Genomic DNA, 25,271 nt, shown 5'->3' on the forward strand with positions numbered 1-25,271 from the left:
CGTACCCGAGGGGGCGGGCGCGCCTTCCGCCTGGCCCGGTGCCCGGGGCCGCGCCGCCTCCTTCCGGGCCTCCCGCGCGGGGCCGGGGCCGGGGCCGGAGCCGCGGGCGGGCGGGGAGCCGGCGGGCGGCCATGGCGCGCTGCTGCTCGGTGCTGGCGGCCTTCCTGTTCGAGTACGACACGCCGCGCATCGTGCTCATCCGCAGCCGGAAAGTGGGGCTCATGAACCGGGCGGTGCAGCTGCTCATCCTGGCCTACGTCATCGGGTGAGCGCGGCGGGCGCGGCCCGGGCGGGGGGCGCGGGGACCTCCCCGGCCCCCCGGCCCCGCCCTCGGGGAGCCCCGCGGCGCCTCCAGGTGGGACGGGCGCGGCGGGCGCAGCGGGCGGGCGACACGCCCCTCGCCACCGGGGTCGGGCTCGGGGCAGCGACCGCTGTGAGGTCGGGTTGTCAGGCAGACCCCGCTGGACCGTCACCCTCCCCTTTCTTGCTCCCCGTCCCTCTGCCTTGCTCTGTGCTGTCCTTCGGCCGGGGAAGGGGGGTGCACTTTGCCTGAATCCCTCAGTCATTGTTTTCACTTCCCATTCCGACGATCTGCTGCCGGGAACCGAGCTCGGGGGTGGTCACCGGTGCCTTTGGGGCCCGTGGCTTCCTGTCCCGTCCCACCGCGTGGTAATCCCAGATAGTAGGGGTCACACTTCCAAGCATTTAAATCCGCTTCCCTCTTTCATGGGCTTGTCGGTGTGGGTACCTGCCTTAGCTCCGTCCCTCCCCAAGCTGCCCTTAGCTGTGCCCATTATTCCTCACCAAGTGTTTCATTTTCATTGACTGCACCCCTGACCAACTGGGCCTGCTTTCAGGGTTCACCCGGGGTGTTAGGTGTGGACAGCTGCTGAGCTGACTGATGAGATACCTGCTTTTTCATTCCTTTTCTTAAAAGGCCTAACGCAGCAGGCCCCAAACTGCACGTACAACTATTTGGGAATTAAAAAACAAACACTAATTGCTGGCTGCAATTAATTCCCAGACCTTCTGATTTCACTGCTCTAGAGCAAGACTAGCTCCCCAGGTGATTCTAACGTGTGTAAAGTTTGGGAACTAGTGTTCTAGTGTTTCCCAAATCTACCTGATCGTGAAAGACGCACCCTGAGGAATTGTTTCACGTAACCTGGGGTGGGGCTTGGAATCTGTTAGCACTGCACAGGGAATTCACATGACCAAACAGGTTTGGCCTCTAGCATCGGTCAGCCCTGCAGCAATGAGTACTGACGTTATTCAGTAAAATGGCTTTCCAGGTAGTATGGACTCTACAGCAGAACCACCTAGCCCACCCTGCGGGTTTGAACGCAAGTCTCATTAAGTTCCACCATGAACCTCTCACCCCCCCCACCCCCCCCCAGTGAACTGTGATGCACCCTTAAATGCTGAGACCCAGTACTGGCTGGGTAACTGCACTCACGTTGCTGGGTTGGAGCTGAAGCATTTGGAATCGAGCCCACCTGCAGCTGTTTGCACTTTGCTCTTGATGCTCAAGGGGAGGTCATTTTATGTCTGCCTTAGGGGATCTGTGAAGTTCTAGACTGCAGATAGAATAGTCAGTCCCCTCTTATCCACAGTTTTGCTTTCCATAGTTTTCGTTACCAAGGTCTGAAAATTTTAAATGGGAAATTCCAGGGAAAAAGTCGTAAGTTTTGTTTTTGGTTAATCCTCACCTGAGGATATTTTTCCACTGATTTTTAGAGAGAGTGGAAGGGAGGGAGGGAGAGAGAGAGAGAGAAACATTGATGTGAGAGAGACAATCGACTGGCTGCCTCCAGCACGACCCCCAACCAGGGCTGGGGATCGAACCTGCTACCCAAGTACACGTTCTTTACTGGGAATCGAACCCGAGACCCACGGTCTGTGGGAGGGCGCTCTAATCACTGAGCCAAACCAGCCAGGGCCCAGTCATCATTTTTAAATTGCATGCCATTCTGAGTAGCGTGATGAAATCGCGAGGCGTCCTGCTCCATCCCACTGGAGACCTGATCATCCTTTCGCCCAGCCTTTCCAGTCCCTTCCTGTAGCCATCTTCGTTATCAGATCATTTATCAGAAAGAGTAACCGCATTCACATAACTTTGATAACAGCATATTGTTATAATTGTTTTATTATTGGTTGTTCATCTACTGTACCTACTTTGTAGGTAAACTTTGTCATAGTTATGTGTGTTTAGGAAAAGGCACAGTATAAAGAGAACACAGTATCCATGAGGGGTCTTGGACCACATCCCCAGCGGATAAAGGGGGAATACTGTATCTGCATCTGCAGTGCATGATGTGGTAGGCACTAGTCACATGTGGCTCTTGAGCACTGGAAATGTTCCTACTCCAAATTAAGATGGGCCGTCACTGTAAAATATGCACTTCATTTCGAGACATAGTGCAAAAGAAAAAAAAAAAACAGTAAAATATCACACTAATACATCTTATATTGATAACATATTAAAATGTATTGATTGGGTTTTGTTAAACTATATTGTTAAAATGGACTGTACCTTTTTATTTTTTAACATGCTACTAGGAATATTTAAATTACATATGTAGCCATGGTGTATTTCTTTGGGGCAGCCTGACTTTCCAGGATTCCTGTAACGTGGTCTCTACCTTGATCATGAGGATTTTTTTTTTTCTTTATTGATTTCAGAGAGGAAGGGAGACGGAGAGAGAGACAGAAACATTGATGAGAGAGAACATCAACTGGCCGCCTCCTGCATGCCCCCTACTGGGAATTTGGCCCACAACTTGGGCATGTGCCCTGACCAGGAATTGAACTGGCCACCTCTTGGTGCATGGGTCGATGCCCAACTACTGAGCCACACTGGCTGGGCTCATGAGGATTTTTGTTTGTTTCTTTTTTTTTTTTATCCTCATCCGAGGACATTTTCCCATTTTTTGTTCAGATAGAGTGGGAGGAAGGGAGAGCAAGAATGAGAGAGAAACATCGATGTGAAAGGGACACATCAAGTGGCTGCCACCCGCACGACCCAACCAGGGCCGGGGACAAACTGCAACCGAGGCACATGCCCTTAGCAGGAACTGAACCTGGGTCTCTCTGGACTGCAGGCTGACGCTCTAACTGCTGAGCCAAGCCCGCCAGGGTAAAAAAATTTATTTCTTAATTTCCTGGTCCAATTCATCTCAGTGAAATTGTGGTCTTTTTTCCCTCGTGACCCATGGCTGTCCTTCAAAAAGAGACTGAACGCCCATTTCTCAGTTATCTAATCCTGTTACCAGCCACATGATGAGGAAACAGTTAAATCATATAATGATGTGGTGAAACCGTGTGTTTCATTGTACCAGTGTAAAGTAGTAGTGACCTTCCTGCCCTAAGCTTTGGTGTATCCGACTAGAATTGAGTGGAAGCTTCTATTGCCGCAGATTCCCTGGAAACCCTGAAGAACAGGATCCGTTAGGGGAAAAGCTCATCTGTAGGATGGGAAATGAATTTGGAAACTGCTCAAATCAGACAGACCCATAAATAAGGAACTAAAACCAGCGAATTTCTGAAGCTTCAGCATCTAGAGTTTATAAGGAGAGAGGGATGCTGGCATTTCTTAATTCTGGGAAAAAAAAGTCACTGGTACGTGTTTAACAACAGCTGTAGTGGGGAGAAGTTCGGAGGTGTAGGATTGGCCCATTTCCATGGTGCATGGCTAGTTTCATCCTACCGATGGTGACTTGCAAACATGGTTCTAAGCATCTGACATGCATTAACTTACAAACCTCATAGCAACAGTCCTGTGCAATCCTGTTGTCATTCCCATCTTACAGATGAGAAAAACTGAGGCACAGAGAAATTAAAGCAACTTGGCCAAAGTTATGCCTAGTGACTGGTTGATCTGAAACTCGAACCAGACATCAGCTGGTTTCAGTCTGTGTCCCAGTGTCCTAACCACTATGTGCTGATGCCTTTACTTTTTTTTTTTTTTTATCCTCACCTGAGGACATTTTTCCATTTTTGCTCAGACAGAGTGAGAGGGGAAGAGAGAGAGAGAGAAAGAGAGAGAGAGAGAGAGAAACATCTACGTGAAAGGAACACATCAAGTGACTGCCACCCACATGACCCAACCAGGGCCAGGGACAGACTGCAACCGAGGTACATGCCCTTAGCGGGAACTGAACCCAGGCCTCTCTGGACCACAGGCCTACGCTCTAACCACTGAGCCAAACCGGCCAGGGCACCTTTACATTTTTAATTATTCAGACTGATAATAATGACACCACTTCGGAGGAAAGAAGCATACCTGTGACTTGAATTCTTAGAGAACAAATAAAAATTATTATAAAAAGCTGTTCGAAAGGTGTATCTTTTCTAGAAGCATAGCATAGAGGGCAAGAGAAGAGGCTTCAGAGAGAGAAGGCTTGAGGTCAGATCCTGATTTTGCCACTCACTCGCTGCGTGACTTTGGGCAAGTGACCTAACCTCTCTGTATCTCGCGTTCCTTCTCTGTAAAATGGAGCTAATGATGATACTTGCCTTACACAGTGGTCAGGATTAAATTAGTTAATACATATAAGGAGCTCGGATCTGTGCCTGGCACTTAAAAACACCCAAATGGTAACTATTATTACCATAATGTTTATTATCTCTTGGTGATTCTGCAGGTCATGGTACATTGAAAGTGCTCAAATACCTAATAAGAAAGACATCATTAACCAAGCATTTTCTCTGTGCTGATCACTGTGCTAAGTACTTTCCCCCAATCAGCTCATTCATTTCCCACAAACCACCCTGTAGTTTAGGTGCTGTTATGCTTATTTTGCAGAAGAGGAAATGGAGCCCCCCACCACCACCCTCGCAAAGTTTTTTGTTTTAAAAAAAAAATTTTTTTTTCCTTCATAGATTTTAAAGAGAGGGGAAGTGAGAGGGAGAGAGAGAAACATCGATGAGAGAGAACATTGATTGGCCGCCTCCTGCATGCCCCCCACTGGGGATCAGGCCCACAGCCTGAGCATGTGCCCTGACCAGGAAGCGAACCGGCGACCTCTTGGTGCAGGGTCAACACTCAGCCACTGAGCCGCACCAGCTGGACCACTCTGGCAAAGTTAAACAGCTTTTGCCACTAAACAGAATTAGTGACTGTGGCTAGCAGAGACTCCCTAGTATCAATTCAAATTCACCAAATCCTAATGGCAATTCAAGAGACCTGTTTTCTTTTGTAGGTGGGTGTTTGTGTGGGAAAGGGGCTACCAGGAAGTAGACTCTGTGGTCAGCTCCATTACTACCAAAGCCAAGGGCGTGACTACAACCAACACTTCTCAACTTGGATTCCGGATCTGGGATGTGGCCGATTATGTGATTCCAGCTCAGGTATGCTGTCTGTTACGACTCGAACTCGAACGGCTCGAGTTAGCTCCTTTCTCTTTGCTGACCTTACACACCTGATTAATGATTGGCATGGCCCGGGTTCTACCTTCCCCAAAGCCCAGGCTGATTGTTTTAGTCCAAGAAATCAGTGCACACAGATCTCCTCTTGGCATAGGATCTAAGAGCTGTGTTTCTTTCGTGCTAAAACATGCCTGGCCGAAACAGGAAACTTCCCTTATGGACATCTCGGTCTGTCTCAGGCCCTGAAAGGTGAAAAAAACAAATGTCTTCAATCCTGGGAAATATTCAGGTAGCAGTATCACCTTTTCCCATTTTTGTAATTGCTTTATGATTGTAACCCCACAAGGTGAGCCTTTTCAGACGGCATTAAAAACTTGATCAGCAACTAGAGACGAAAAGGCAAACAGAAGGAAACAGACGTACCTGCACCGATTCCATCAGGAAGGCTGTGATACAGCGTCCTAGTGGCTATCTGTGAACCCACAAAGCTCCAAGTTAAATATTGACTCCGTTTAGCCTCGGCAATGGCTGTGCTCCCCACAACCAACCCCCACACATCCCTCCAGATGGTGTATGTGCCAGGGTGACCAGGGTGGCTAAAAGCAGATAAGCTGTCAACTCTGGGCTCAGCGCTCCGCAAGGACTTAAGAAACCCTTTTCAAGTGCATTCGTTTCCCCCGTCTTCTCAAGAGAAGGGTCTTGTGGGGTGCCCAGAGGGAAGACAGAGCTAATGAGCCATAAAGGTCACGTGGAACAGGGGCTTCAGTTGCTAGAGGTCGTGGTCCTGTTGGCACGCACCTGTCTCAAGAGAGACCTCTGCTTCCTATCAAGTCACGGCCTCTTCCTGGCAAACTGGGGATATCCCTGTCTGTGTATGGAGCCAAGGAAGGGCATGGCCCCTGCTTCTGCCCCTCAGTGGAGAAGAACACCGGACGCTTGGCCTCCCATCTCAGGCCGGGGGGACTGAGTCCACAGGGCTCTCGCGAGCGCCCACATTCTGCTTCTCCGAAGCTGGAAGACAAACATCTGTTTGCATCGCATCTGCTTGGCTCATTTCCAGAATGAAATTCCCCTAAACCTAGATAAGAAATAGGAACCAAAAAGGAAACCGTATTGAATTGTTCACATCGAACTCAGAAGAGGAGGAGGGGCAGCCTTCGGTCAACACCAAGTGTCCACACAGGGCACAGCTGGGAACCTGACAGGTGCCAGGACAGACGGGCTCCCTGCCACGACCTCCTGCCTCCTGTGACCGCTTCCTCATCTCCCCACGTGGCTTGTTCCAGGCCTTTGGAAGATGCCAGCTGTCCCCAGAGCGTCCACCACCTTGTCATGCCTGGGGGTGGAGATGCCTACAGACCCCTTGATACTTGAGTTACGCTGATCCCCCCAGACCGCTCCCAGCGCTGACTCCGCCCCTCCCAGGAGTGGGAGGGGCTGAGAGCTTTGGGCACCTCATTTTAGAATGGCAGCGCCCTGAGGGGGAGGTCCAGCCAGAATCTTTGGGGTCTTTGTCTTTTACTCCTTAGACCAGGAGGTCGTTATTAGCAATTCTTCAGTCTCATCTCCCCCAAATTGCTCTCGAATGTCTTAGAAACTGGTAAGTGAATCATTTGGCACCTTCCTAGTTAGGAGGAGAAAACCTTCTCCAAGGGAGAGGTGTTGATGGCTGACCCTGAGTGAGTCTTCTCCCGCATGCTTTATTTCATTCCGGTTAGGACAGAAAACCAGCCAAAATCAAGACCTTTAAATGTTTGTGTTTTGTTTTGTTTGACCTTCTGAGGTCATCCGGTTGGCAGAGGAGGTCTGGAGCCCTTGTTGGCTCTTTTCCTTCAATACATCAGTCTTATTAAGGAACCATTTTAGGTTATAGACTTTTTAAAAAATTAAGGTGAAAATCACATTTCACAATATTAACTATTTCAAAATGAAAAATCCAGTGGCACGCAACAGATTCATAGTGTTGTGCAACCATCACCTTGATCTAGTCCCGGAACGTTTTCGTCGCCCTCAAAGGAAACCCTGTCCGCTCCGACACCCCACAACCGCCGGTCTGCTTCCCACGTGTATGGATCTGCCCGCTTCGGACATTGTATATCCGGGGGATAATACACTATGTAGACTTCTGTGCCTGGCTTCTGTCAGCATCATGTTTTCAAGGTTCATCCACATTGTAGCAGGTGCCAGGGCATCGTTCCTTTTCATTGGTGAATAGTATTCCATCGGAGGCACAGACCACGTTTGTGTATTCCTTCATCTGTCATTAGACACTGGGTGTTTCCACTTTTGGGTCATTGAGAATAATGCTTCTATGTACATGAGTTCACACTGTTTGTCCGAGTCCGTTTTCAGTTAGGTTTAAAGTCTGAGGAGAGAATGGGAGACCGTGAGTTCAGCTTTTATATTATTTTCTCTGTACCATGTGGGAGAAGTGAAAGGCACTATCCTGTTTTGATTGATGGATGGATGAATTTTAGAGAAAGAGATAAAGGGAAAGAGAGAAAGAAACATCACTTTGTTGTCCCACTTATTTATGCATTCATTGGTTGATTCTTGTATGTGCCCTGACCCGGGATCGAACCCACAACCGTGGCATATCAGGATGATGCTCTAACCAACTGAGCTCCCCGGCCAGGGTGGCACTGACCTGTTAAAGGAATGTCTGGCTTTCTTTGGGGCTCTGCTTGGCTCCTCTGAAGGTAACATGGCAGGGCTGTCCCTTCTGCCCCTCTGCAGGAGGAAAACTCCATCTTCATCATGACCAACCTGATTGTCACCATGAACCAGACGCAAGGCTTCTGTCCCGAGGTAGGCAGCTCCTTGGGAAGACCCTCCGGCCTCAGGCACCGCCCCCCCGTCTTGACCCACTGTGTGTGAGGCTGGCCACGTGGAAGTTATTTTCATTGTTCTTCTCATTTCAGGTTCCAGACAGCACCTCGACGTGTGAGTCGGACGCCAACTGTTCTGCTGGCTCCACAGGCACCCACAGCAACGGTATGAACGTGTGACTGCAGGCCGTCCGTAGACACCCCGCCTGGGCAGGCGGCCCCCCACAGCCTCCCCTGGGGGGCTCCCGGGATAGAGAGAGCCCCACCCTCCCCACTGCCTTCACATGACCCTGGGGAGCCTGGGGTCCAGGTGGAGGTCCCGGAACCCTGTCCACATTCACCCTGTCATCTGCGCCCCAGGAGCCATCCCAATCTTGCCCTGTGCCGTGGCTTGGCGTCACCCCAGCCCTGCAACTGGCAAAGCTAGGCCTCAGGCGACCATTTTCCTCCGATTCCAATGGTTGGACCCTGTCTAAATCCCAGAATCGGACTAGCTCGAGACAGATCGCGCAGGGTGCCGAGGGGGGGCCTCCACGCCCCTTCACAGAGGTAGAAAACGAGGCTACCTGTGGGCCTGGGTCCCCCCGCCCCTGTAGGAGTCGCAACAGGAAGATGCGTGCCCTTCCAAGGGACCGTGAAGACGTGCGAGGTGGCAGCCTGGTGCCCGGTGGAGTATGACGCAGAAGTGCCGAGGTGAGTCCTGGCCAGGGAAGGAAGTGCCCTAAACCCTGGTTCTCAGGCCTGAGAGATGGTGACGGGGAGTAAGCGACCCTCGGTATTGTGGCTCTGTGCCCTTGCTCTCTGTGTGTCAGGCTGCTCTGGGTGGTGATTCTCGGCCACAAGGCAGCAACCGCCAGTGGCGTGGTGGGTCACCTGTCGGTCATAAGCGAGCAGATGACTTATCTCTGTGTGAGGATCCTATCAATTGCAAATGACCAACCGGAAACAGCTCTCAGTGCCTTAAGTCCACTTCTCACAAAGAACAAGTCTCCATCCTCCCGAAAGGTTAGTTGCAACTTTTAGTAACATTGTTTGACTTGGTTATATATATATATAATAATAATATATAGTATATATATTTATTATATATATATATATATATTTTATCCTCACCCGAGGACATTTTTCCATTTTTTGTTCAGATAGAGTGGGAGGGAGAGAGAGAGGAAGAGAGAGATGGAGAGACATCGATGTGAAAGGGACACATCGAGTGGCTGCCACCCACAGGACCAACCAGGGCCCGGGACAAACTGCAACCGAAGTACGTGCCCTTAGCGGGAACCGAACCCGGGTCTCTCTGGACCGCAGGCTGATGCTCTAACCACTGAGCCAAACCGGCCAAGGCTTGGTTATATTTTTATTTGCACAATGAGCTCTAACTTGCAGCAAATGTTTTTATGGCGATGACTGAAAGTTTCATTTCCAAATGAATGTCAAACAAAAAATGAGCTGATCCTAAAGGAGAAAACCCAGAATGTCCACCACCAGGTGAAGACAGATTGGGGTCCATCAGGAATGGCGTTCTGACCCATGTTACAACATGGCTGAACCTCAAAAACACGATGCTAACAGCGAGAAAGCCAGTCGCCAAAGACCACGTATGAAACATGCATTCATACGAAATATCCAGAATAGACAAGTCCGTAGAGACAAAAAGTAGACTTCTGGTTCCCAAGGCTTAGGGGAGAAGAGGAACTACTTAATGGGGTTTCCTTATGGGGCGATGAGAATGTTCTGGAACTGGGTAGAGGTGATGGTTGCACAACACTGAAAGCATCGCACAGCAGATGCGTAGATGTGGGGGAAAGGTCAGGGGACACGGAATGACCGAAGTCTGGAAAACCCTGGTACAGGGGCGAGGGGTTTGAAGCCCCGAGAGACGTGCGCTGGTCAAGGTGGTCAGCGGCGGTGACAGGCTCAGCTCTCACTGTGTGGCCCTGCCGATGGCCTTGCTCCTGTCTCGGGGTTGGGAAGACCATTGTTTGTATTTTCAAGATCCCATCTGGATCGGGAGAGGCCTCCCCAGAGGGGCAGCCTCCAGTGCCGGATTCTCCCGTGGAAATCCATCAAAGAACTGGTGTCCCCTCAGGGACAGATTCCGCTCGTATTGCCAACCAGAAGCTGACATGGCACTTTGAAGAGGCTGTGGGCCAGAAGACACCACTTTTTGTGTATTTTTGTTGTTGTGTATTTTTAAGAGGTCAAGATCCAACCAGCCTATAGGTGAATTGGCCTTTGCTTTAAATTGTAATGTTTTTTTAATTGATTTTTTTAGAGAGGAAGGGAGAGACAGAAACATTGATGTGAGAGAAACACTGATTGGCTGCCTCCTGCACGCCCCCTACTGGGGATCAAGCCAGCAACCAGGGCCTGTGCCCTGACTAGTGATCAAACTGGGACCTCTCAGTCCATGGGACAACGCTCAGTCCACTGAGCCACGCCGGCCGGGCTGCTTTAACTTTTGTAAGACCAGGTCTGTTGAGCATCTCCCTGAGGGCAGCAGGCCCTGCCTGGACCGCGGAGAGAATCCCGGTGAGGCCACTGGGCACTGCCCACCCCTCGCTCAGGTGTTTCGATCCCTGCTGCCTCACGCAAGAGGCCAGGAGAGGATGAAACCTGAAGGCTTGGTCCACAGTCTCCCTTGACCTAGCGTTTATGCAGAGGACAGGAGAAAAATGCTAGAAATGTTGGTTTTGGCAAAATGACATTGTAAGAAGTGTATATATGCTTTTTACAAATATTACACAGGTATGTGAGTGTACATGTATTTGTACTTAATTAACAATAAGTGTGTTACATAATTTTTTCAGACCTGCTTTTTTAAAAGCTGCAGAAAACTTCACCCTCCTGGTTAAGAACAACATCTGGTATCCCAAATTTAACTTCAGCAAGTAAGTGGTGCCCGGCTGTGAGTCCACCAGTGTCTCGGAGAAACTTCCGGCTCTTTTTTTGAGCTTTTCCTCGCTTCTATTTTCTGCTTCCTCCTGACTTTAGGAGAAACATCCTTCCCAACATCACCACCTCCTACCTCAAATCGTGCATTTACGACGCTGTCACAGATCCTTTCTGCCCCATATTCCGTCTTGGCAAAATAGTGGCGGATGCAGGGCACAGCTTCCAGGACATGGCCATCGAGGTAGGCCCAGGCCCGGCTTTGCTAACACAGGCTCTGACGGGTCACGTTCTCGAATGGGCTCTCGGGAAGGCTCGTTGTCTCTGCTCGAAACCCACAGGGCGGCATTATGGGGATCCAGATCAGATGGGACTGCAACCTGGACCGAGCCGCCTCGCACTGCTTGCCCAGGTATTCCTTCCGCCGCCTGGACACCCGGGACCTGGACCACAACGTGTCCCCCGGCTACAATTTCAGGTGGGCATGCGCTTGGACGCGTGTGGGCATGTGGGGGGTGATGGCGGCCAGATGACTCGTGGGGCATCCACGCCCACCAAAGCCCAGCGCTGACAGCTGCAAGGGCAGGTGGGAGCCACGTGCCTGTGGCGTCCTGGCCCGTGAGAGCCCTCCCAGCCCTCCGGCCTCAAGAAACCCGCCGAGGCCGTTTGCAGAGCGGCCGAGGGCCCGGATGCGGTAGCTTCCCCCGGCCAGCCTCAGCCAGGACCTCCGCTCACTACCTTGGAGTAGACGAGCCTGCGACCCTCCGGCGCAGAGGCCTCTGGGCCTGCCCCAGGAATTGCTTTCTCGAAGACCAAGGGGCCGGAATCGCCAGCGTGCAGGGGACAGGTTCTAGCCTCAGGCTGGTCTTCGCTGGTACGTCTCTGCTGAAGTGCCGTGGATTCATTTCCTAGGGTTGCCGTGGCAGATGGCCACAGACTGGGAGGCTGGGAACAACAGGATTTATTCTCGCCCAGTTCGGGAGGCCACAAGCCCCAAATCAAGGTGTCAGCCAGGTCTGGCTCCTTCCTTGCCTCCTGCAGCTTCTGGTGGCTTCCGACAATCCTTGGTGTTGCTTGGCTGGTAGACACATCACTCCCGTCTCTGCCTTTGTCCTCACACGGCCTTCTCCCCTCTGAGTCTGCGACTCCGTGACCTCGCCTCTTCTTATAAAGATGTCAGCCGTATTGGATTCAGGGCCCACCTTAACTCTGTGTGTCCTCATCTTAATTAATTACATCTGCCAAGACCCTAGTTCCAAGTAGGGTCACATTCACAGGTTTCACGTGAATTTGGGAGGACATGAGTCAACCCAGCACACAGCTGGTAGTATGAGAGGGCCAAGGGGGGCCAGGGTCATGTTTGCCCCTTTCCTGGGGCAGTATAACCTGTAGCCACATACGTTTTCATGTGCCTTTCGTTGCATTTTGCACACAGGTAACCACTATTAAAAATAGGCCAGTGGTGCTTTTGTGTTGCACTTGTCTCCCTCTAGTGGTGACACGTGGAATCAAATGCACGCAGAATCGGCTCTTTTTGAACCACCTGGTTCACTGATAGAAGGGGCAGATGTATGAATCTTTTCCTAGTAAGGGAGTTGGATTTGTGTTGCTCCATCTCTACTCTTACACAGTCCTTGTAGAAGCCACTGGGTTGGAACCCCAGAACAGAGAGACGCTGATGGGACCCTCACAAGAACACCCGCCCCCTGACCCCTGCCAGCACAGGCCCTGCCTGAGTTCCAGGCCTGGACCGTGACATGGAGACAGACGATGCGCCAAGAGTCTAGGACCTGGTGGGTCCCCTGTATTAAACAGGGCAGCAAATGGTCTCCCATCTCAATGGTTCTCCCTCAGTCATTTCCCCTTAAAAGGCGTTGAGACATAGTTCACATACCACACAGTTCATCCATTTAAAGTGTAGAATTCAGTTGTTTTTAGTCTATTCCCAGAGTTGTGCAACTGTTACCACAGTCCATTTTAGAAGTTCCATCACCTCAGAAACATTGCCATCACCTGTGTTTAGCTATCACCCCTCTAGCCCCTCCCCCCACCCCTGGCAACCTCTAATCTATTTCTGTCTCTATGGATTTGCCTGCCCTGGACTTGCATATGAATGATCCACACAATGTGTGGCCTTGTGTCTGGCTTTTTATTTTTTTTTAGCAAAGGACGTTACTACTTTATTTTCAATTCTTACCATTACAAGTATTGGATTCTGCAAGATCATATTAAAACTCTTTTGCCCTGGCTGGTTTGGCTCAGCAGTTAGAGCGTCGGCCCACGGACCGGGTTCGGTTCCCGCTAAGGGCACATATCTCGGTGGCAGTTTGGTCCTGGTTGGGGCTTGTGTGGGTGGCAGCCAGTCAATGTGTCTCTCTCACATCCATGTTTCTCTCTCTCTCCCTTCCTCTCTATCTGAAGATAAATGAAAAATGTCCTCAGGTGAGGATAAAAAAAATAAGTAAAAAGAAAACTTTTTGGTGAGGATAGCAATTTTACACAGAGGGGTTAGATAAAAAATTCAATTTTTGGCTCTCTGATACTAAACTAAACTAAAATTTGTATGAACACATGGAGCTTGAAACTTAAAAAATATCTAAATGGCCCTGGCCCGTTTGACTCAGCGGTTAGAGCATCTGCCCGCGGACCAGAGAGTCCTGGGTTCGGTTCCTGCTAAGGGTGCGTACCTCGGCTGCAGTTTATCCCCGGCCCTGGTTGGGGTTGTGTGGGTGGCAACCACTCGATGTGTCTCTCACATCAATGTTTTTCTCTCTCTTCCCTCTCTCCTTCCCACTCTACCTGAAGATAAATGCAAAAAAACTGTCCTCGGGTGAGGATTAAAAAAAAAAACCCTAAATGATAAAAAGATAAGACAGTTAAGTATCCGTTGCTATATCTATATCCTTTATCATAAACGGTATATAATTAAGAATTCAACTATTTTTGAGGCTGCGAGTCAGATCAAGTAATCTGTCATGTATGCTCCATAATCTTTTAAAAATTTTACCTTGAAGAAGACAAACAGAAATGTTCAACAAATTTAATCTCCCAGATGTTCTCAGAAAGAATTGCCAGAAGCATCCTCCAGTAATAAAACACAGCTGGATAACCAGGTCACCCCAGATGAACCCGCCGTGCAGGCTGAGAGGTCGCCGTGGGCGACGGGTCTGTGAAGCGGTGCCCTCGGCGCACACGCGTTCTCTCTCCGCGTGCGGAGTGGGAGTGACAAGGGACGGTCACCTCTCATTATTCCATCAATTACTGGCGTTCGCGTAGTATTTTATCCTCACCCGAGGACATTTTTTCATTTTTTTTTTTTTTTGTTCAGGTAGAGTGGGAGGGAGAGAGAGGAATAGAGAGAGAGAAACATCGACGTGAAGGAACACATTGAGTGGCTGCCACCCGCACAACCGACCAGGGCCGGGGACAAACTGCAACCGAGGTACGCGCCCTTAGCGGGAACCGAACCTGGGTCTCTCAGGACCGCAGGCCGACGCTGTAACCGCTGAGCCAAACCGGCCAGGGCTTTTTTTTTTTTTTTTAAAACGAAGCCCAGGCAACTGAGCCACATTGGCCAGGGCTCTGGGTGGTTTTTTATTTATTTATTTATTTATTTTTATCCTCTCCCAAGGGTATTTTTCCATTTTTTGTACAGATAGAGTGGGAGGGAGAGAGAGAGGAAGGGAGAGAGAGAGAGAAACATCGACGTGATGGGACACATCGAGTGGCTGCCACCCGCACGACCAACCAGGGCCGGGGACAAACTGCAACCGAAGTATGTGCCCTTAGCGGGAACCGAACCCGGGTCTCTCCGGACCGTAGGCCGACGCTCTAACCGCTGAGCCAAACTGGCCAGGGCTCGCGTAGTATTTTAAATGCCTGATTTCAGCTTTACGATACCAGTATTTATTTTGAAAGGGGATTCTATCTTTAAGTAGAGGATATTAACAACCTCCAACACGCTCTCTCGGGATAATTGGCAGTTCTGGACTGTGCTGCAGAAAACCGTTTCCAGCAGCCTGTGCGGGGTTTGTTCCTATTCTACCCTCGGTAATAATTGCACTTGTGGCTGCGGGAACTGTGGATTCTTCTGCTGCAAACTTGAAGCTGCGTGAAAGGCGCAGGTTCCAGAACACCGAGTGCTGTGTGTGCGGCCGCGGGTCGGACATCAGCACGATCTTAGAGGAAACATTTCACACGGTGCAGCCAGCCTGCCAGAGACGCCAGCTGCCCCTCGCGTCTGGCTTCTTTGGCTTAGCATCATGTGTGCTTTTCTGAGATGTACCCATGTTGTAGCATTTATGAGTTCTTCATCTCTTCTGATGGCCAAATAATATTCCATTGTGTGGATGAACCACATTTATCCATTCATCCATCGATGGATCAGTGTTTGTTTTTTCTTTTCCTTTTTTTTTTTTTTGTGGTACGTGCCCCTAGCGGGAACAGAACCCGGGACTCTCTGGTCCGCAGGCCAACACTCAACCGCTGAGCCAAACTGGCCAGGGCTGTTTTTTTCTTTATTGATTTTAGAGAGAGATGGAAACATTGATGAGAGAGAACATCAAGTGGCCGCCTCCTGCATGCCCCCACTGGGGATTTGGCCCACAACCTGGGCATGTGCCCTGACCAGGAATCGAACCGGCAACCTCTTGGTGCAGGGTCAACGCCCAACCACAGCCACACTGGCCAGGCTGATCAATGGTTCTTTAAAAAAAAAAAAGTCCAGTGCTGATGCCGGGAGTTGCGTTTCCAGTTTTGCAGTCGGAGGTCGCTGCTGCTGGCCGGCCGCACTCTAGTGGCCGGAGTCTCCCTGAGCGGCAGGGGCTCAGCTGCCAGGAAGGAAGGACTCTCAGAGCAAGAAGTTCTGGTTGAGACAGGAGGCGATGGTGGTAACAGCAAGCAGCTCTCTTCGGGCTCTCTGGGCCCACAGACCAGCCCTCCTGTGTGGCCCACACGAGCTGGGTGCTCAGGTATCATGTCAGCAGGCAGAGATCTCCGCCAGTGCCAACACCGCGAGGCCTCCCTGGCCCAAGAGCCACTGTCTCCCACCACCGTTCTCCTCTCCCCAGGTTTGCCAAGTACTACAAGGACCTGGCTGGCACCGAGCACCGCACCCTCATCAAGGCCTACGGCATCCGCTTCGACGTCATCGTGTTCGGCAAGGTAGTCTGGCCGCCAGCTTCTCATTCAGACCCTGCTGGTCCTCTTCTGGGTTGGCCTGGGGCGAGGGGTCCTCTCCCCTCTTTACCTGCCTTTATCCACCCGTCACAACTCTTTTTGCTTTTTCTCCTGTCACTTGCAGGCTGGGAAATTTGACATCATCCCGACCATGATCAATGTGGGCTCTGGCTTGGCGCTCTTGGGAGTGGTGAGTGACAGACCTGTGTCCACCCCCGGGCTGGGGTCCTCCTTAGCAGTAGCTAGCACGGCAGGTGAGCCCCTCAGCCAGTGGCCTGGTCCTTCCCCTCACCCTCTGGGCTTGTTTCCCTCCCCCACCCCCACCTTCACCTCGAGGAGACTCTTTTCCGTGAAAGATTCCAGGCACAGAAACACAGGGACTAACGTCCTGGCTCGTTCTTCCAGGCGACAGTGCTGTGTGACATCATCGTCCTCTACTGCACGAAGAAAAGATACTACTATCGGGAGAAGAAGTACAAATACGTGGAAGATTACGAGCAGGTGGGCACCTCGCGGACTCGGCAGGCGCTGCATCTCCTCTGCCGCCTGGCGGTGGCGACACCCTGAGCGCCGGCCCGTCGCCCCAGGCAGCCGCACGCCACTCTGTCATCTCCCTTCCACACCATCTGCACCACAGCCCCCTTCCGAGGGACCCGCTCTTTAAACCTAGCCTCATTTCAGTTAGCGACATCTCAGGTTAGTTATAATGGATATTATGACAGAACCGACGTCCACGCACTACTGCAATCCGCCTTGTGTGCAGAAGGGGCTGGGAACCACCGAGACCACGACCGAGACCGCTTGCGCGCGCGGTGGTGAAGGGCTGGGGAAGCCCGAGTGCTGGCTCCAGGCTCGGGGCGGGTGCGCCTTTACCCAGAAGCACAGCAGTTACAAGTACATCGTTCTTCGCAGGGTATCAGCGACAGCGAGATGGACCGGTGATGCCTACCCCACTCCTGGCTCCCCACTGCCCTCGTCGAAGCGGAGTGGAGAGCGCAGAGAAGGGAGCAAAGGCTGCCAGGGCGCCCTGGAAAGCTCGGGATTCCGAGTCAGTCTCCACCCTGCAAGGGCTTCAGGGTGGCCCAGCTGCCATGTGTTGTAGGATGTGCATCGGAAACCCGTCTGTTCTTGGCTGGGTCCCCTCTGCCGTTCCTTCTACTTGGGGTCCTTTGGGTGGCTGGGGCCCATGGGCTGGGGGCCTTCTCCAGGGCCAGCAGCTCTGTCCCAGTACCTTGTACGGAGCGCGAGGACATGGGGGCGCGGGCCCCAGCGCGGGGCCGCTCCTCTTCCCCCACCAGACTTTGTCCGCGCAGTCACAAGGCAGAGGTCGTGTTTCTCTTTTGAGAAGAGGTATGTTGAGATGATTGAGGACCAAACATTAAAACAAGTGATTTTCTTCTTTTTTTTTTCCGTTTTTTGTTCAGATAGAGTGGGAGGGAGGGAGAGGAAAAGAGAGAGTGAAACATCGACGTGAAAGGGACACATCGAGTGGCTGCCACCCACACGACCCAACCAGGACCGGGGACAAACTGCAACCGAGGTACGTGCCCTTAGAGGGAACCGAACCCGGATCTCTCTGGACCTCAGGCCAACGCTCTAACCGCTGAGCCAAACCGGCCAGGGCAAAACGAGTGATTTTCTCCACCTCTGTCGGCTTGGTTTCACATTCATAGCACGAGCCAGGATGCGGCCTTCCTCCTCCAGCGAAGCCTTGTGTTGTCCCAGCTCGCTGTGCCTGGAGAAGGTCCTGAAACAGTCTGCTGTCTGCTGCTGCAGCGTAGGCATTTCCCCTGCTTTAACTGTCTCTTAAAGGCCTAAGAATTCTTGTCTTCACTAGGTTGTGTTCTTCCAGAGTTTACAAGATTTCTTCTCTGTGGGGACTTGCCAGATCTGTGCTTACACCCTCCCTACAAGGACAGCACTACATACGCTCTAGGGAATTCAACCCGAATACAGCCCCCCCCCACCTGCTTTCCAGAAGTCTCCAACCAAAAGCAGCCCCACCTCCGCCTCCGCCTCCGCCTCCACCAGTCTGAAAGGATAATGCAGCTATTTCTAGCTTAGCCTTCACACAACGTCCTTCTGCATCAGGTGTTCAGGATCTCCCTAAAGAAAGCCGCTCGCCCTCCCCCTTGTCGTGCATTCATTTCCAAGTACGGAAGGAATGGTTTATTTTTAAAGTGCTCTGCTCCGCCCTGGCCGGTTTGGCTCAGCAGTTGGAGGGTCGGCCTGCGGACCAGAGTGTCCCAGGTTCGGTTCCTGCTAGGGGCACGTCCCAATAAATAAAGTGCTCTGCTCCTGTGGGATAAATGACCAACGTAGTCTTTTCTTGCTTTGAAGAAAAACTGTTCACTGGCCCTGGCCGGTGTGGCTCAGTTGCTTGGGCGTCGTCCCTTGCACTGATCGGCCACCAGTTTGCTTCGCAGTCAGGGCACGTGCCCAGGTTGCAGGCTCGATCCCGGGTAGGGGGCGTGCAGGAGGCAGCTGATCAATGTTTCTCTCTCCCTCCCTCTCTAAAAATCAGTAAACATGTATTTTTTTAAAAAAAGGTTTACTGAACCCCTTTGAAAAAGCTCTGGTTCAAGCTGCCTTTTCTGAAAAATGCCTGCTTGAACCCACGACTCAAATGGAGCTGGAATTTTTAGGAATGGCTTCTTACCTTGCAGGCTAAGAAGTGATGGTTATTGGAGTGGAGGAGACTCCTTTTAGCCTCCCTGTTTCTAAGACAGAATGCTAGGGCCAGCTGGGGTGAGGGCTGGGGGTGGCATTGCTTATTTATTGATAGATTGATTTTAGTCAGAGAAAGGGAGAGGGAGCCATAGAAACATTGATGAGAGAGAACATCAAGTGGCCGCCTCCTGCACGCCCCCCACTGGGGATTGGGCCCACAACCTGGGCATGTGCCCTAACCAGGAATCGAACTGGTGACCTCTTGGTGCATGGGTCCACACTCAACCACTGAGCCACTGGCTGGGCGGCGTTGCTTATTTTATTCATCAGCGTCACCTTGCGTTCAGCTACATCCGTACTTGGTGGCCCTGCCTCTTCAGTAGGGGTCCTTGCACCCAGAGGTGGACCTCCAGGAGTCTCTGGAACCCCTCTAACCTTGTGAGGCGATGCACCTGTGTGCATTCTTTCTCAGCAGATTCCGTTTAACCTCTGCAAGGAGATCACTGCAAACTAACCAGGCCCCACCTGCCCCCGGATTCTCAGTGGCGTCTTTAATCGGAACACCTGCTCTTGCCTCGTACAGGCCAGTATTTCCGTGTTGAATTTCTGTGGCAAGGGGACAGGAAGCTTTCAGACTTCGTCTGCCATCCTTCGATACAGGAAACAGAGGCACAGAGCCAGGCAAGCAATGCAACGGGCTAGATTCCCATCGGGAGTGCAGGGAACCCTCGGCTTTTAGTCCAGAGAGACCCTCCTTTCTAAACCAGTCTCCAGACGCCACGGACACTGGCCACTGCCCAGGTGCCGTAAAACACACACTTGGCTGACAAACTGGGACGGAGCCCCTGGACGGCTGACTTGACTTTTCTGCGCCTGTCCACAGGTGCTGACCCGTAAAATGGGGCTAGCACCTACCCTGTGGGTGAAGCGTCACGGAACCTGCCTAGCCAAAGGGGTGCTCCCGGTCTGAGGAACACTGCTCACCTGTTCGGTCTCCAGAAGAACCAAGCAATTACCTGCCTGCCAGAGCCGTGCTTCTCGAACTTCAGCTTTGCAGAGGAGCCACCTGGGGATCCTAGGTAAGTGAGGCCTGGGAACCTGCATTTCTAACCCACACCTGGGTGCCGCAGACGCTGCTGGTCTGGGGAACACACTCTGAGGCAAGACACCAGGACATGATTAGATTAAGGCTGAATAATGTAATGCTGGCTACATGAGCCTCGAATCTCACCGCCGACCTGAAGAAGGAAAACAGACGTAAGTAAGGACAGACGTCCTAGGCAGCGCTGACTTAACGACCAACAGAACAATCCCAAGGAGGCCTGGCTTTGCACCATATTTTGGCTGTCTGTTTATTTCAAGTTTACAGAGAAGCTTAAACATCAGTGGAAAAACACCAAAGGCTTATTTTTCTCTTCAATTCATGTCTTCTTAAGTGATAAATACACAGTATTTAACTTTGTACACCTGATAAAAGGAAAATGCATAGTAGAAAGGATCAGGAATGAAACAGAAGCATTGGGCAGAAAATCAATCACAAGAGAAAAGTCAGCAGTCCCACGAAACTCGGCCCGTAAAGCTGGAGAGGATGGGAACCGACGACCTTGAAACTTTCCCTAGCACCTTAGAAACAAGTGGAGGTCAGGGTCCCCCCCCCCCCGCCGGGCAAAGTGAGGCTCCCCTTTGGAAGATAGATGAGAGCCACAGGTCGAACCTATGTCTAAATGCACAGGTATTCGCCTCCTTGTTCCAGAAAGGCTTTGAGGATGGGAGCCCTAACTCGTGGGAAAGGCCAGACCAGTGGGGAGACAGCCTCTCCGGCCCCCACGGCTGACAAGGGGCTAGATAAGGCTTTATGAAAGCCACCGGTAAACCAGCGGAATAGATGGGGGACGCAGAACAGGGCGGAGGAAAAGGTGGGGAGAGAAAGTTGTGCTTCCTTCGAGGCCACAGATGCAGGCCACAGGTGGCTTACCCCAAATTGGTCCACAGAGGAGCCAGCAATGGCAGAAACAAATGGGCATCCTTTGGGCTCACCCGAAAAAGCGGCCCCTGAAAGCTCCCCGCTCCTGACAGCTGGCTTTTGAAAAATCACTGTTCATGCTCCGAGAGAGTGGGAGTTAACGCTATGTTACAGCCCTCTCTGCGCAGGCTTTTTGGGGGTGGCGGTTCCTTTCCACAGCTTTCTTTGGTGTTTGTTAAATTAGAAAGTTACGGACCTGGGCCTTCCCCTGCCCGCCCCACCCCGCCCCAGCAGCCGGGTGCTGTCTGACGACTGGCAATCCACCCGTGAACCCTTCCATGAGGGTCTGCGGGGGAGAAGTGGCCCAGCCCGACGCGCTGTGTAAACACAGGACTTCTGCAGAAGCTCTGCATGCTGCCCGCCCTCCCCGGGCAGCCGCCTGCCAGGCCGGAGTCCACAAACAGCTGGGACGAGACTAAGGACCGGCTGCTGACTTGAACCCACTGCAAGGTGCTTACTGCAAACGAACCAGGCCCCATCTGCTCCCGGAAGGGGTGGGGCCCATACATTTAAACAAGCATAGGAGGGCGAGAGGAAGTGCTGGGTTACAAAAAGAAAGCAGGAGAGGGGACCCTCCATCAGACGGATATCCTTTGCCCTCGGTAACCAGCAGTCCCCAATTCTGTACTCTCACAGGGCAGCAAGAAATGTCTGGCTCAGTGACAGTCCAGGGCTTAGATTCCAGAGCTGTGGATGCCTGGAGTGTCTAGGCGCTGGGAATGCACTGAGCAGGGCCCAAGTCTGTTTCTCTCTCTCTGCGCACAGTCCTCGTACCAAAGCTGATCACACAGAAACTACGTCCTTCTGAGCCCTGCCATTTCCCCAAGCCGGGTTCCACAAAGCACGGGCAATCTCCCCGGACAAAGTCCTTCCAGCTTTCCTGCCCCTTGAACTTCAGACCCACCCACGTGCGACTAGGGAAGAAGTCGCACTTGAACTGCAACCGAACTTCCCAATGTCCGATGGAAGTCAGAAAGATAACCCTTTTCTTTCTGGTCTTTTGGCGGCGGGAGGGAACATCCTGTGCCACGCCCCGATTTCCTTGCACCCTGAGGAGTGCTCTGGGTTTCGACAGTCTTCTCTAAAAGGGTGACCCGAAGTTCCCGAGTCATCCTAACAGAGCTGGTCCAGATACTCACTTTTAATCACTTTTATCCTGGTGGAATGAACGTATTTCCTAACTGGCCCTCTGGATAAACTGTTTCACTAACTACAACACTCAGCTAGTATTTGAGGAGAGAACCAAACGTTCGCAGTCTCTAGAACACACAGGTTACAAACAGGCTAAGTTGCTAATATACAAGGACAGGTTTCACTGGCTGTAACCCCGATCACGTGCTGGAGGCCCTGGACTAGATCCTGGAAGCTCGAAATGATTTCTGAACTGCCCTGGAGTTCAGTCTAGTTGGAGAATTGAACATTTTTGCTTGTTTGTTCACTCTTAAGCCATGTAATATACATGGAAGTATAGGATTTCACCCTGATGTTTTTGTAATTGAACAGGAGATTTACTGCAAGCTCAGTCTACTCTTTCAGAAATCCACTTTAAGTGGCTGTCATGAAGAAATGCATTCAAGTCCTTCAGGCAGAATGTTTCCTACTACAATCACAAATGCCCTTCTAAGGCTGAAAATCCCCTTTGTGAAGCAATTAAGTGACAAGCCCTTTCTGTTTTTCTGACTACAACTCCAGCCATAAAAAGATGTTCAAGTCCTTCTCACAAACAAGTTGCACGAAGCTCCCTGCAGCGCCGAGGGCTGGCCCTGCCTGGACACCTTGAGTCCACGGTCCTGGAAGGGGTGTGGCTTTAGGTTTGGGGTTTGCAGGAGAAGCCACACCCACTCTCCTCCCTTCAAATACAGCTGTGGTCTCAGGCCACGCTGCCAGTTTTCTGCCAGTTCTTCTCGATTTTCAAACCCCACACACATTCACTTGGTATCTCTGACATGGTTCCAAGTTTACAACGAAGGGTTTTTGGCATAAAAACGTTTTAAAAAGCGAATGTCCCAAAATGCACGTGGCTCTGGGTCTGCAACTCCTCACACCCGCCTGTTCAGCCAGCCAGCGGCCAAGGTCGATGCCACGGAGTCCTTTTTGTCTTGTTTTGTCCCCTTTCGAACAACAAAGGAAAAATAAACAAAACCAGAGATGACAGGCTCTACACACGTGCTCGTTTCCGTAGGACATGCTGCTATGGAAACGCAGGGGCGCGGGCAGCCCTGGAGGCGAGACGCCGGCATGCGAGGTCACAGGTCCAGCAGCTCCTCCATCGCGTCGTCTGGCCGCAGAGGATGCATGCGTGCTCAGTGGCCGGGGCCCAGGGCCCCCCAACTCTGCACTCCTGGACCGCCTTTCACAAGAGCACTTCCTCCTCCCCCCCGAGGGGCGGCTCGGGGCCTTGCAGGCTGTCTTCGCTGCCGTGCTTCCTGCTCACCGAACAGAAAACCCAGAAAACCCACGTTAAGAGCGGGCACAGCCCGGAACCAGCATCTCCAGGTTCCCTACTGCCTGCAGTTATTTACTCAACCTCTTCGTTTAGATTCTCTCCCCCTTTGTTTCTTGCTTATATACAATTTTCAAAGGAGACTTTGTATCCTCTGTGAATGGAAAACCAGCGTCATTTGCCAACAATAGCAAGGAACTATAAAAACACATGCAAACCTATCTGCGCAGCGTGACACCTAAAACCACGGCGTCGTGAGTGCTGTGTGGGCCCCACTTTGCAGCCTGTTCACTGAGGTTTTTTTGTTATCTTGACTCCCCACCCCCACCCCTTTAGGCTGTAAGCTTGCAGGGCAGGAACCGTGACACTTGTCTTCTGTTACCAGGTGAATTTCTTGGGGACAGTGAGGACCTGGGCTTGGCCTGGCACACAGCCAGCCTTCAGGAAACAGTTGTCAACAGAAAACAGAGCTGCCCTAGCACACAGGCCTCAGGGACACCCACGGCACAGAGAAGGGGCCCCCTCCTGCCGATGCAATTGAACTAGAACAGACCAAGTTGGTGGGTGGGTCCAGAGAGACCATATCCCGAAGCACCCCAGCCAGGGCCGCCTGGGGTGACAGACGAGGGTGACGGAGATGCGAGGGAAATCCCTGAGAGGCCCTGAACCTCTGCCACTATCAGGCAGAGCTGCCCCTTCTACGAGAAGTCGTTGAGCTTGTCACGCAGGACTTGTGTCCACTGTGTGTCCCTGGCCAGAAGGGAAACTGCCCCACACAAGGGAAGGGACAGAGTGACGTCTGCACATTCCTAGGAAGAAACCCTTCTGTTTAAAAATCACTCATCGGGCCCTGGCCGGTTTGGCTCAGCGGTTAGAGCGTCGGCCTGCGGTCTGGAGAGACCCGGGTTCGGTTCCCGCTAAGGGCACGTACCTTGGTTGCAGTTTGTCCCCAGCCCTGGTGGGGTCGTGTGGGTGGCAACCACTCGATGTGTCGCTTTCACGTCGATGTTTCTCTCTCTCTCTCTCCCTCTCACTCTATCTGAACAAAATATCGAAAAATGTCCTCGGGTGAGGATAAAAAAAAAAAAAAAAAAAAAATCACTCATCGGCTTTGTTTCTGCCAAAGAGGAGGGATCAGGTCTCCTGGGAGATCCGTCACTCGATGCCCAAACAACAAATGGATGTTTCTCTCTCTCTCTCTCTCTCTCAAATCAATAAACAAAAACACTAAAAAATAAATAAAACCACTGAATTATACACTCCAATGGGTGAGCTGTACGGTATGTGAATTATCTGTCAATAAAGCTGCATTTAAATCACAGAAATGGCTGCCTGGGGCTCCCCCCCGCCCCCCGAGGTTGAGGCGCTGAGTCAGGCTCAGCGGGAAGAACACTGGGATTGCTGTCCCGCCGCGGGCACGGGAGGTGAGTGGCAGAAGGGATGCCACTTGTCATGTCCGTCTTGCAGGGACAAAAATTCTCATCTGTCCTGGGAAGTGCTGGTAACACGGACCTGGGTTTATGTTGGAAGAGGGATGCTCAACGGGGGGACAAAGGTCCAGACCCTCCTCAGAGGCACAGGACCCTCACACTACTTTGCAGCAGGCTGGAAGGGGACTTATTTTTTCGGTCTTAACCCATCAGAAGAGAAAGGGCGGAGGCTGCAGGACAGCCAGGACAGCCAATGCAGCATGCCTGACCTATGCTGCCATGCCGACCCAGAGCAGGGACAGCCACGGGACCCGGGGACCGAGCTCCAGCCCCACTGCCGTGTGCTGTGGGCGCCCGGCGGGGCCCCGAGACCCAGGTGAATTCACAGGCATTCCAGGTGGAGTGCCATGCACCGCAGCCCAGCTCCATGCACGACCCAC

At 51.8% G+C, this 25,271-nt stretch overlaps 2 protein-coding genes across 5 annotated transcripts in view; one reads left to right on the forward strand and one right to left on the reverse strand.

Moving 5' to 3' along the window:
• The first annotated feature begins 125 nt into the window (after positions 1–125).
• P2RX4 (purinergic receptor P2X 4) lies at positions 126–17,660 on the forward strand. Its single transcript, XM_036277140.1, has 12 exons — positions 126–265; positions 5,202–5,349; positions 8,104–8,175; positions 8,289–8,361; positions 8,792–8,888; positions 11,006–11,086; positions 11,190–11,331; positions 11,429–11,565; positions 16,157–16,250; positions 16,390–16,455; positions 16,671–16,766; positions 17,178–17,660. The coding sequence occupies exons 1-12, from the start codon at positions 132–134 to the stop codon at positions 17,205–17,207; spliced, it is 1,170 nt and encodes a 389-aa protein (XP_036133033.1). The 5' UTR covers positions 126–131; the 3' UTR covers positions 17,208–17,660.
• A 3,540-nt stretch (positions 17,661–21,200) lies between these two features.
• CAMKK2 (calcium/calmodulin dependent protein kinase kinase 2) overlaps positions 21,201–25,271 on the reverse strand; it is a 30,493-nt gene continuing 26,422 nt past the window's right edge. For 2 of the 4 annotated variants that reach the window (XM_036276772.1, XM_036276770.1), the window contains one exon: positions 21,201–23,384. In XM_036276772.1, the coding sequence (XP_036132665.1) occupies positions 23,262–23,384 (123 nt within the window). In that variant the 3' untranslated portion in view covers positions 21,201–23,261. The remainder of the gene's footprint in view (positions 23,385–25,271) is intronic. The other 2 variants (XM_036276773.1, XM_036276771.1) reach the window with 1 other exon arrangement.

The sequence above is a fragment of the Molossus molossus genome, unplaced genomic scaffold, assembly GCF_014108415.1.
Source record: "Molossus molossus isolate mMolMol1 unplaced genomic scaffold, mMolMol1.p scaffold_m16_p_22, whole genome shotgun sequence".
Lineage (NCBI taxonomy): Eukaryota > Metazoa > Chordata > Mammalia > Chiroptera > Molossidae > Molossus > Molossus molossus.

Bases quoted from the DNA above. Each gene is read 5' to 3' on its own strand.
- P2RX4 (XM_036277140.1), top strand. From the start codon at position 132: ATGGCGCGCTGCTGCTCGGTGCTGGCGGCCTTCCTGTTCGAGTACGAC. The intron at 16,251-16,389 runs GTAGTCTGGCCG...TGTCACTTGCAG, and splicing joins ACGTCATCGTGTTCGGCAAG to GCTGGGAAATTTGACATCAT. The intron at 16,456-16,670 runs GTGAGTGACAGA...TCGTTCTTCCAG, and splicing joins GCTTGGCGCTCTTGGGAGTG to GCGACAGTGCTGTGTGACAT.